This window comes from Octopus sinensis, linkage group LG19 (genome assembly GCF_006345805.1).
Source record: "Octopus sinensis linkage group LG19, ASM634580v1, whole genome shotgun sequence".
In the NCBI taxonomy this organism is placed as follows: domain Eukaryota; kingdom Metazoa; phylum Mollusca; class Cephalopoda; order Octopoda; family Octopodidae; genus Octopus; species Octopus sinensis.
The window spans coordinates 39282448-39295692 of record NC_043015.1 but is presented as its reverse complement, the minus strand read 5'-3'; the positions used below and the strand labels follow the sequence as shown (position 1 = coordinate 39295692).

The following is a 13245-nucleotide window of genomic DNA, read 5'->3' as shown; positions in this document are numbered from 1 at the left end:
ATACGGCTACGCATTTCGCCCGACGTGCTAACGTTTCTGCCAGCTCACCGCCTTTAACAGTAGTACCACTAATACACCGTGGCCTATATTGCAGTACCATTAGTATATAGTAACTTCTATAGTTCCACTAATAAACTGTAACATTTAATATAGCCTGCCTCGAAAAGCAATGACTTCTGGTTTTCCCTTAACCAACTCCACTGGTGTTTCGCTCCTATGATCCTCTTTGGGAAGACATAAACACTACAATATTCTAAATCCGGAATTCACAGAAATACAAAGCTTTTGCAAAGGCCAAAGATAAACGAGTCTTTAATTGCCTTAAACTCAATTTAGTCTGCATGAGTTACTAGAGTAACCTCCCTTTAACTCAATTAATTAATCTAATTTTAATCAATTATTTTTTTAACAAAAATATTTCGTTATTTTTTAGTTAGAGTCTAAAATACTTAAGGTCCAGGGTTCGACCGAGATAAATATTATTCTTTTCGAATTTTTCTTCCTTTTTTTTTTTATTTTTAAATAAATTATGTTTGTGTGTGTGTGTGTGCGTGTGTGTAACGGCAGAGGGCGTGGTTAAAGAACTTCCGGTTCCTACTACATAACATCCGGTTCGAGTCCAAACCCGGGTTTGACGAACTGTGAGTATTTTTTTCCCTTTTAAATCCTTTCCCGGTCGTATTTCTTCCAGATAATCCCTCTTTTCGCCCTCAATAAGACCAGTCTTTATACGAAGATGCTACTTAAACCGAAATTACGACATTGACAATAGTTTTTATGGCATTTCACCTCCCCACTTGCTCTTCAGAATTGCTTCCTATTGCCATGTATACGAATATATATATGTTTGTATGTATATATGTGTATATATATATATATATATATATATATATATTATATATATATATATATATATATATATATATGTATATATAGCTTGTACATGTGTTTTGTGTATGTCTGTGTCGGTAGTTGTCAGTGTGTATGTGTGTGTGTTATTCTCTAGATGTGTCTGTGGAATTTACTGTTACTGCGACCTCTTCAGTTTAATCTGGGGGTCAACCTCGAATAAAACAGTTCTGTGATTAAAACCATTCCAGACATGGTCATATCACCCGTTCGTGTATGTCTAGGACTACACCCTGCAATGTGTCATTGCTTGTTTAAAGCGGTCAAATGAAATTTGGCTGCTGTTTCTCGCAGGACAAGCGGCCACGTAAGAGTCCTGTTGTTGCTGAGCTGTGGTTTATTGTAATCCACTCGGAGGATTTACTATTCACAGTTGACAAATACCAGGAAAACAATGAGGGTGATATAACCGACCATACATAGTTCTTTGTATAACTGACCTTGTTCTTGGAACAAAGACTATGGAATTACACTATTCTTCGACATAATTGGAATAGAGTGTTTAGAATCACCTGATTATTGTATTTACTTTGATATTACGGTGTTCTCAATTCAAGACATCCACCCCCCCCCCCCAAACCTATCCACTAACTACTATTGTCTGCAAGAATTCATTGACCGATTTAGCTAAACTGTTATAGTAAAGATACCATAAATGGATTTATCATTGTATAAACAGGTCGGAATTCGTGATTTCAAATCCTTACTCTCTTTTACTCTTTTTACTTGTTTCAGTCATTTGACTGCGGCCATGTTGCAGCACCGCCTTTAGTCGAGCAAATCGACCCCGGGACTTATTCTTTTGTAAGCCCAGTACTTATTCTATCGGTCTCTTTTGCCGAACCGCTAAGTGACGGGGACGTAAACACACCAGCATCGGTTGTCAAGCAATGCTAGGGGACAAACACAGACACACAATCACACACATACACACATATATATATATACATATATAGGACAGGCTTCTTTCAGTTTCCGTCTACCAAATCCACTCTCAAGGCATTGGTCGGCCCGAGGCTATAGCAGAAGACACTTGCCCAAGATGCCATGCAGTGGGACTGAACCCGGAACCATGTGGTTGGTTAGCAAGCTACTTACCACACAGCCACTCCTGTTTTTATTCTCTATCTGTGCAGCACACTTAATCCCCACCCCCTACTGTCTGAAATAAATACTAAATCATTTGAAAATGTTAACTCCTCAATTTCTATATGGTTCTAGAGGAATGATTTTTCTCTAGGGCTTTCACAGACTCTCCCTAAACTTACTTTCTGGGCAGACATTTGTCACACATCTACTCAATACCATGAGTCCAGAACTAAATCTCAACTCTTATTTTTAGCCCGTCAGTCTGGAAGGGTCAACCTTTTATCATCTAAAAGGTTATGGGTTTCATTTCTTAACTTCGTTTGGATCTCTGCTGTAAGATATTTAATTCTACAGTACCCCCCCCCCACTCTATACAGCCGAGAGAATGGATTCCAGGATTTCTGGAATGTTCCTTTTATTCATGAACACTCAATAGCATCCAATCAGCAAAACATGAAAATCAGTTTCCATTAGTAGCTGTATTTTATACAAAGCTTTGGGCGTGGCAATGTTGTGAAGAACTTCATAGCCATGTGGTCCTAGGTTCGGTCCCACTGTATGGCACCGTGGATGAGTGTTTTCAATCCTAATCTCAAATTGGCCAACATAGTTTGACAGACAGAAAACTGAATAGAAGCCTGGAAATGTCACTTTCTTTCTCTCTCTATATATATATATATATAAACATACATATATATATATATATATCATCTGGCACCTGTGTCGGTGGCACATGAAAACACCATCCGAGCATGGCCGTTTGCCAGCCTCGTCTGGCACCTGTGTTGGTGGCACATAAAAATCACCCACTACACTCATGGAGTGGTTGGCGTTTGGAAGGGCATCCAGCCGTAGAAACACTGCCAGATCTGACTGGCCTGGTGCAGCCTTCGGGCTCCCCAGACCCCAGTTGAACCGTCCAACCCATGCTAGCGGACGTTAAATGATGATGATGATGTATAATATATATATATATATATATGTTTATATATATATAATATATATATATATATATGTGTGTGAGGAGTAGACAGACAGCCAACAACTGATGAAGGGTTCTTCCTCTGTGTTTGCTTGTCCTGTTCTCCATTTTTTTTCTCATTGTTTACCTATTTAAATAATTTATTTATGTATTTCATGTTGTTTAAACTATTGGTGACTTTCTGTACCCATATATGCATGTATATATTTATATATATAGATACATATACACACTATATATTATTTACTATTTATTATTTAATTGAATGCCACGCATCCATTTCCAAGTATGTATATATATATGTGTGTGTGTATTATCCAAAGTGTACAGTATTATATATACAGTACAGCTGATCTTACCATTCGGTTTCGTGCATGGGATTCACTGGAGTGTTAGATAACAATCCGATTATGTAACCCTGCACTCATCAGAGGTAGCCATTATGGAATAAAATAGGGTGACTGCAGTTGGGTTGTTACCTAACACTCTATTGAACCCCTAGAGTGAAACCAATTGATAAGATTGACCGTAATGGATATATAATACACTGCAGATAATATATATCCACTCTATTGACAGATATAAGAGTGCATTTTTTTATGAACTCTTAGATGACTTATACCTATATATGTATGTATGTGTGTGTGTTCTTTTTTTAATTTAGAGTAAATTTTGACTGCCCACCTTCTTGGTAGCAAGGTTGTGAAAAAAGTATCTTGCTTTGTTCATCATCCTCTTAATCCTAAGAAAATTTGGCCAATTTTTATTGTATCAGATATCACAATCATTTGTAGTTTATAAATATGTACGTGCATGTGTAGTTTTATATATATATATATATATATATATATATAAATGTCGCCTTACTGGCACCTGTGCCGGTGGCATGTGTAAAAGGATTCGAGCGAGGTCGTTGCCAGTACCGCCTGACTGGCCTCCGTGCCGGTGGCATGTAAAAGCACCCACTACACTCTCGGAGTGGTTGGCGTTAGGAAGGAGGCATCCAGCTGTAGTAACTCTGCCAGATCAGATTGGAGCCTGGTGCAACCATCTGGTTCGCCTGTCCTCAGTCAAATCGTCCAACCCATGCCAGTATGGAAAGCGGACATTAAACGATGATGATGTAGACATGAGATGTACAGGAATTAGTGACAAAGACCAGATAGCCAATAGACTGCAAAAAGAACCAAAATCTACAGAAATAAGCACTATTGGCTACAAAGATCTACTTCTTCATGTTCAACCTGAATGGCATTGAATACCAAAATGATTAAGATTAGCAGTCCAAGACATTAATTACCAAGATTGTGACATTTCAAAATGTAATTACATTGCTACAGTATCCTTTGGAAGTGAATGAACATCACACAATCTCGTTTCTTTCTTACTCCAATGAATGCAGTGTGTCTGTGTGTCACATACGAAATGACTGTCTCTATTTTATTTTTCCTACTTGCAATCTGTTTAGATGTGCCATGGATAGAACCATTGCCAACCAACCAAGCGTTGGTGATGAGACGAAGCCTGAGAAGGAAGCGGAGAAGACCCATCACCTGAACAGTGATCATAACAAAGAGGACAGGGAAGTCGAAACCCTGGTCACTTCAGATGTAGGTTCCTTTTTTTTTGCTCTTGATTTAGTCTCCAGCACTCATTTCTTTCTTCCACAGAATCTCACTCGCGCCCACACACATACAAACAGGCTTTGTGGTTACTGTGATCCAGGTGAAGTTAAAAATTAATCATGCTTCATGGGATTCAGTGGAGTGTTAGATAACAATCCGATTATGTAACCTTGCACTCATTAGAGGTAGCCATTATGGAATAATTACATGTTGTAAAAGGTAACTGAAAGAGGTTGAGGTAGGATTTGCACAATGACCACCCAAAAAACAGGCCCCGTGGTTTGGTGGGTTGGTGCAAAGGTGTCATCTGCCTGGAGTAGTAGGGAATCACCAACGAATAGTGACTGCAGTGGCACGCTGTCACAGCACGTGCCTCCACACTGCTACTACTATCACATGAACCACACAGGTGAGAAGTGTCTGCTTAGCTCTTACTGGTGCGGCACTAAATAGATGAAAAGTAAATGTTCCCCTGGAGATGAAGAGAGACCACTGTAGGTAACTTTCCTTGCAAGTGACTAACATGTATTCAATGATGCAAGGTAAATTTAGGCAATAGAAGATAAGCTGTCATTTCCTGACAAATAAAATATTTACCTCAAATTAAACAGGTAAAGAGGTGAAGTAGCTCAGTGGTTAACGTTGTTTACTAGCTGAGGAGTATAGTTACTGCAGTCTGACACATTTACCTCCTTTGTAGGTATGATGAATTATTGGAAATTAACTGTATTCACCTATGGTTATTTTGACATACCTGTAATATACTGGAGGTCATATGAATTAGCTGCACACCCTTCACAAATATGAACAACATCTTTGTATCTCTGAAAGAAAGTTTATTAATCCTTGGGTTCAGTAAAATTGTTTTAACCCTTTCATTACTGTATTTTGAGATGCTCTGTGTTTCTCTCAATTAATTTTAAATGTAACAAAGAATTTGGTAAAATAACTTGGTTATCATTCAGCTAGTGTTAGGAACATTAATTGTGACTAAGGTTTGGTGGAAGACTTTGATTCAAAACTTATGAAAACAAGGCATTTGTACTCAGAACCAGAGGCAGTTTCAGCCGGGTTGGTAATGAAAGGGTTAACCAATTTTGTCGCTTGTCGTTCGTAATTATTTGTTAACCCTTTTGATACCATATTTCTGTTAAGATGTTCTGTGTTTCTTTCAATTAATTTTAAATATAACAAAAGAATTTAGTAAAATAACTTGGTTATCATTCAGCTTAGTGTTAGGAACATAAATTGTGACTGAGGTTTGGTGGAAGATTTCAATTCAAAACTTATGAAAACAAGACATTTGTGCTAGAGATCCAGAGGGGGTTTCAGCCGGGTTGGAATCGAAAGGGTTAAATGACAAGGAAAGGAATGGAAATGCAAAGAATTAAGTCTTTTATGACAGGAACGGTAACTATTTTATTTTTGTCGTTTTTATGCAACTGGGTGCGGGTGTACAACACTATGTAACTGTCACATTAGTAAAGACGGGTGTGGTGCCATCAGAGTACTGAGCCCTTATAAACTAGAGTCAGTCCCTAATACCAAAACTAAATGCTGTGTTTTCTAAAAGTCTTATCTCTCTCTATATAAACGGCAGTTTGTCTGTGTGTGTTTCTGTGTGTCTGTTAGGTTGTACCCTCACCCTGACCACGGCTTTCAACCGATTCTGATGAAACTTGACACACACAGAACCCAATGTCATAATTCAAAACTAACGCAGAGAAAATTTTGAAAAGTTCCCCCAGTTCTGAAAAAAATCGATAAATTCGACATGGGGTTGAGAATCAGAAACACAAACCACAGACTGTCTAGGGGACGCAACTCGACCTTTTTAACTCTCAAAAAAATTTACCATCATTTTTTTCCCATTTTTTGGCTATAACTCTCTAAAAATGCTTATATAGTTATTTCCCTTACAAACCCGAGCAACGCCGGGCGATACTACTAGTAATTTCTTAAAAGTGATTCTCTTCTCGAATGAAGTTTTGTCAGTTTTTCAAACCGAGTCTCTCTCTCTCATTATTCTCTGAAGGACAAGGTAAAAGACAACAGCAATGTGAAGAAGAAAAGAAAACCTCTGTATTTTTGGTCCACAGCAGATGTTAACAAATGGCTACGGAAACGGTGTGGCTGCTACTGTGATATGTATGAGAATATGTTCTTGGACCATGAAGTAACAGGTATGGCACCTTTAATTTTAAATGGTTTGTGTCTATTGTTAAACATCAGATTCTTGCCTGAGCTGTGTCTCTGCCAGACATCATAACTATTTGTTCTATGCTGCTGTAACTCTTGGGATCTTTTCGGTTTGAACGGCAGTTTTTTCTAGTGGTGTCATATGAAATTGTCACCCATAATTATGACCCTAGTATTGATCTATTGCATTTCAATCTGTTTTAGGGTTAGGGTTAGAGGTAGGGATGGGAAGGGTATCTTTTTTTCTTCACAAATGTAAATAAACCCAATCTGTTTCTTAAACGAGGGACATATTCATACGGCACAGAATGTTTTTTACCTCAATACACATCATTGATTGGTTGAAATTGCAGAAATTGAAGAAGAAAAACAACAAATATCTTACAAACTATAGAATTTTCTCAATAGAGCCAAGAGAAAAAGATGTTTTATAAACACATTCTAGCAGTATACGAAGTTTAAAATTTTTTAGTTACCTAGAAATTATGTTAAAAACTGCTGTTCAAACCGAAAAGATCCAACTCTTGTACACTTTCTTAATTTTTAAAGAATTCTTCCATTCCATGAAGTTATTTTTTTTTATTTCTTTTGTTTATATCCAGGTCGTACATTGATTAGAATGAATGACATCAAACTGGAGAAAATGGGCATCGCAGACAGCAACCACAGGTATTGAGTCCTACATTGTATTACCCTGCGATTGTGTCTTTGTTTCTTCTTTGTTACTCGCACCCTTCTTGACTCTTAATGGCACCAAGTCTTGCTCTCTTCCAGACGAGAACTTATGCAACAGATTCTACAGCAGAGATTAAAGCACGAACGTGTGGAGTTAAAGAATGCAAACATGCGAAGCAGTTTGCTGTTGCCGTACCATCAGAATGAAAGTAAGTCGTTTCAAGTTTCTGAGAATTGTTCTTCAAATATTGTGACAGGCTGGTGTGAAAATGTGAACCAGTGAACAGGTTGATGTCAATGGAATGACGGCTTTAAGCGGACAGCATTAGATTAGTGAGAGAACGTGTGGAATTATGTTAAATTGCTTTTATCAGAAACCAGCACCGCCTTGTCTGGCTTCCATGCCGGTAGCACGTTAAAAGCACCAACCGATCGTGGCCGATGCCAGACTCCCCTGGCACGTAAAAAGCACCCACTACACTCACGGAGTGGTTGGCGTTAGGAAGGGCATCCAGCTGTAGAAACACTGCCAGATCAGACTGGAGCCTGGTGCGGCATCCTGGCTTCCCAGACCCCAGTTGAACCGTCCAACCCATGCTAGCGCGGAAAACGGACGTTAAACGATGATGATCATCATCATCACTGGCCTCACTGCTGGGACAGGATTACAGAGGATGGCTTCTGTATTTTGTTATCTTTTAATTGGTAAATGATAACCTTATGGACTACACCTCCTTAGTATTGTTTCACTACATTCCTGACAGGGACAAGGAAATGCAGAACTAATATGTCAAGGGGCTTTAATCCTAAAACACTGTTTTTTTCTAATTTTCTCTTTGATATTATAACTGGTGCAAAATGCATGCACAAACAATATGTATGCATATCTGTGTGTGCAGTTTGTGTATATATTGAGAAAAAGGGGCCAGTCAGGGCGGCACTGTCATCAACCAAGTGAAGACACTTGTCCTAGGTGCCATGCTGTAGGACTGAACCTGGAAAAGTGGTTGAGAAGCAATCTTCTTACCACACAGCCATGCCTATGTGTATGTGTGTGTATATATGTATATATATATATATATATATAATGTGTGTGTGTATGTATATATATGTGGTGTGTGTGTGTATGTATATGTGTGTGTGTATATGTATATATGTGTGTGTGTATATGTATATGTGTGTGTATATGTATATATGTGTGTGTGTGTATATGTATATATATGTGTGTGTGTGTATATGTATATATATGTGTGTGTGTGTATATGTATATATGTGTATGTGTGTATATGTATATATATGTGTGTGTGTGTATATGTATATATATGTGTGTGTGTGTATATGTATATATATGTGTGTGTGTGTATATGTATATATGTATGTGTGTGTGTGTATATGTATATATGTATGTGTGTGTGTGTATATGTATATATATATGTGTGTGTGTGTGTATATATATGTATATATATATATATATATATATAATATATATATATATATATATATGCATGTGTGTATGTGTATATGTTTAGTGTCAAGTCTCCATTATTGACCTCCTTTAGACCCTCTCATCTCTCCAACTTCCCCATGGTTGATGATATGACAGTTTCTCTGGTGTTGGTACCATGTTAAGATGCACTCAATGCCCTGTGTAAAATAGTTGAGGCCTGAAAGGGCAACCAACTGTAGAAGTGAAACCAACCCTGAACATTACAAGTGAAATATGTAGATGTGAAACGATCATATACACACATCATCATCATCATCATCGTTTAACATCCGCTTTCCATGCTGGCATGGGTTGGATGGTTTGACAGGAACTGGGAAGCCAGGAAGCCGTACCAGGCTCCAGTTGTCTGATCTGGCAGAGTTTCTGCAGCTGGATGCCCTTCCTAATGCCAACCACTCTGAGAGTGTAGTGGGTTGCTCTTTACGTGCCACCAGCATGGGAACCAGTCAGGCAGTACTGGCATCGGCAACCTACCCTGAAGAATGGTAACCACGAGAACATTGATCCAATGATGGCAGTTTGACCAAAGTTGATCTATCAGACATCTTATAGCAGTGCTTTTCAAACTTTTTGCTGGAGCGGAACCCCAAGGAAACATTCCACTGGCTCGGGGATCCCCTGTGCAATAATTTAATAGTCTTATGCACACATATCTGCACAGGAAAATTAAAAATTACTGCCAATTTTAGCAGTTTTGTAACTTCTTGCGGAACCCCTGGACTGTACTGCCGGAACCCTGGTTGAAAACCACTGTCTTATAGACTGTCCAGCCCATAACTGCAGCTTTCTTCATATTACCTCACCCATTTCTAATTGTAATCTTAATTGGACCGTGCTATCAAGTTCTCTCTCTCTCTCTCTCCCACCTTTCAACCACAAATTCTTCTACTCTTGAAGTAAAATATATTTTTCTTTTTTTCATTACAGGGGATGGATTTGAGGAAACCAAAGTAACGGGCTTGTTGGAAGCACCATTACCTCCATATTAAAACTCGCTGAATTGCAAAAAAGAAATTTTAGTTATTGAACTTCGTGAATTGTGAAGCTTCCATTCTCGCTTTGAACAGGTTCCAAGAGGAATTCACAAAACACTGAGGTACCAAAGACTCTTAGAATTCACTTTAACAGGATCTTGTTATATCTAACACCTGAGAATTAATAACTTCCATTGAAGTTAACCAGCATTTTAGTGGAAAATATTTAATATATTTTAGAAAGGTTTAAATGCTTAAAATAAATCTTTTAAACTGCTTAACATCTGGCAGATGTACCAGATGGCATTTAATTAAAGTTCTTTGTTAATATGGACTCATCAGAACTTCTTAATTGGATTTCATTAATACAGAGAAAAAAAATTGTTTTTAATCATCTCAGATCTTTGTGCAAGTTCAGTTTCTATCTGTCATTATTTATAAATTCTTTTTCTATTAACAATTTTTTTTAATGAGAAGGAAACAATTACAAATAATTTTCAACAACTCCTTATCATTTTTTATGTAAAGATTAACAGAAATTTGTATTTAGCCGTCTATGCAATGTGACACAGTATGTAGTTGATGCAGTTAGCTGCTGCTGCCTGATGCCCCACCAGATATCCTGACAGTTGTGATAGAAACAAACGTAACAGGTTTAGTCATAGATGATATTACTTTGACATTGTTTTGTCGTTTTATTATCATTCTTAATTACAAAGGCATTCATAAATAATTACTCCTCTTTTCTTCATCCGTTGGTTAATCCGAAATTTATCTAACAAGGCTTGTAGCCAATAAACATCGCTAAATATGGGAGAAACCAAAAATTGAGAAATGGTCTGTTCAAATTTGTCTTCAGATAGTCTTTTGAACCTCCAAGGTCATAGTTGTGACCTTTTAAAAAGGTTTGCACCTGAACGACTAATATTGACAGGTAATCTACTTGTTCTGTCTCTTAGTAAACCCTGCTTAAATTCGTTTCTGAGTTTTGGATTTTAATGAAATACTTTCAGCAAATTTCTATAAACTTGATAAGTCAGCTAATGTTAATTAATCCATTAATTTGGAAGTAATTGGTGAAGAAAGAGGGAAGGAAAGAAGTGTCTCTAAGATTATAACAAGTTTCTAAATCTACAACTGCAGAATTGTCTATGAAAAAAATCTGGGTCTTTAGGTGTGTAGGAAGGTGGTCGATGATGTTTTTGTTGTAATTGGTGATCAGTAAGAAGAGAGACATAGATGTTGTAATGTTCATGCCTTTACCAACAGTAATGAGTGTTTCTGAGGTGGTCTTGGCAACATTGACCTGGATATGGCCAGTGTGTGTGTGTGTGTGCACGTATGTGTAACAACCACATTTCTGGCTAAGTTGGCTGTGATTTTCTCTCTTCAAGCAAACAGAACCGAGACAACCTTTAAATATGGTTTATATAAGACAGACATACTGGGTGGTCATCTTGGACTCTGCTGCTGCTACTACTACTACTAGCTGTGTCTTAATGCTATATACTCTCAGATCTTGTAATACTTACTATTTGATGTTTTCTGAATTATTTCCTCCTCTTTACTTGCCTTTATTTAGAATCCATTTTTTAGTAGTGGCCAAGTGCTAAGGTGGACTTAGTCACAATCTATGTTGAATGTCTTCGGTCTTGTTATTGCCAAGCTTTGCCTTTCAGTTCAAATAGTTTTAAAAAATAATAAAAAAAAAAGGACCAGTAATTTCATTTCCAGTCACTTGTGAAATCCTAAACTATCAAAAACGGAAAGAGAAATAATTACACTGAAAGCCAGACAAAATGGCGCTTACCACTTCAAAAATCCTGCCAGAACTGAATCTTTCTCCTTGTTATAAGCAATTAAAGTGATTGTGGCCTTGTGCCTTTATTAGAGAGAATTATCATTATTATTATTATTATTAAGGTGATATCAGGAATGGCAATCTAAATAAAATACCAAGTGATTCAGGAAGGTCAAATCTTGCCTTCGGTCTCATCAAAGTTGAAAAGTAAGTACCAGTAATACACTGTATTAAATTTACTCCTCCACGCATTGGTTTGGTGCTTTCAGATATTATCATAAATACAAACACTGTTATCAATTAAGTTTCCTTTGTCCGTTCTTCGTTCAGTATTAAATTACCATTTTGAGATATTGAAATTATACAGTTGAAGGCTGTGTCATCTCTTGTGAAAGGTAAGAGAGTCCAGTTTGCTGGACATTGTTGTAGAGCTGAAAAAGAAGTAATTTCTACTCTCCTCCTCTGGAAGCCATCTACTCGCAATACCAGAGGGCGCACACTCTCCTACCCTGATGTAATCTCCAGGGATATAGGCATCCAGCAACAGGACCTCCGTAATGCCATGATGGACTGTGAAGTCTGGCGTAACATGGTAAATTCCATTGTCTCGACCACGGTCGAACAATGATGATGAAGGCTTTTTATTTAAGAGGAGTTTCATTAAATATTTTTTTTGATTAATACAACTTTTATAGACTTTTTTTTTTTCAGTTTTTCTTATTTGAATTCTTTCAACTTAAAATAACAACCATTGCCAAATATTTCATTTAGTTCATCAATTGACTAATCTCTTACAAACCTAGGTATTTGGATTATCCAGAGATAATCCCTTAGAATTTGAGAACCTTAATGTCAGATGAAATTGTAAATGAACAACCAAACCCAAAAATATTCTAACAGACTTCCACTGTTTCTTTTGCTGGCATTACAAGCAAAAAGTCTTTCTTCAACTTCACACAGAAGCATTCTGGATATTATTATTATTATTGCCAAAAATCTTAAAATGTTTTCTTTTCATTTTATTTGTTGGTAAGAAAATGTATTGCGCTGTTACGTAGGCTGGTGACTTGTTTTGTTGGTTTGGATAGAAACTGTATTTTTCATACAAATTTTAATGGAAATAAATTGTTAATAATTTTAATTCACCATCTTTTATCGTTTCCGACCTTTTGCTCTGGTTTTTCTTCTTCAATTTGATAAATACTTATTTGAAGCAATATTTTACAGCTGGGTGCGCTTCCTGTCGCCAACCCTTGACCGTTTTTTTCAGTAAGGAATTTTTGTTCATCCTACAATGACTTCAAAAGCACATGGTATCATTTGATTCCAATCTTCTATGGAAATATGTCCAGCCATGCAGAAATATTACATTGCTTGGAAACAGGAGGAGGTTGAAAAGACATCCAACGGTAAAAAAAAACAAAATTCTACCTCAATGAATTCTGCCTGACCTATGATTAACCCTTTAACTGATAATTAACCCT

General features: G+C 37.1%; 1 protein-coding gene across 1 annotated transcript; it reads left to right on the top strand.

Moving 5' to 3' along the window:
• The first annotated feature begins 564 nt into the window (after nucleotides 1–564).
• Nucleotides 565–11723, top strand: LOC115222014 (protein aveugle). The gene is made up of 6 exons (XM_029792128.2): nucleotides 565–641; nucleotides 4449–4590; nucleotides 6641–6788; nucleotides 7407–7473; nucleotides 7579–7688; nucleotides 9914–11723. The coding sequence occupies exons 2-6, from the start codon at nucleotides 4456–4458 to the stop codon at nucleotides 9973–9975; spliced, it is 522 nt and encodes a 173-aa protein (XP_029647988.1). The 5' UTR covers nucleotides 565–641; nucleotides 4449–4455; the 3' UTR covers nucleotides 9976–11723.
• Nucleotides 11724–13245: the final 1522 nt, after the last annotated feature.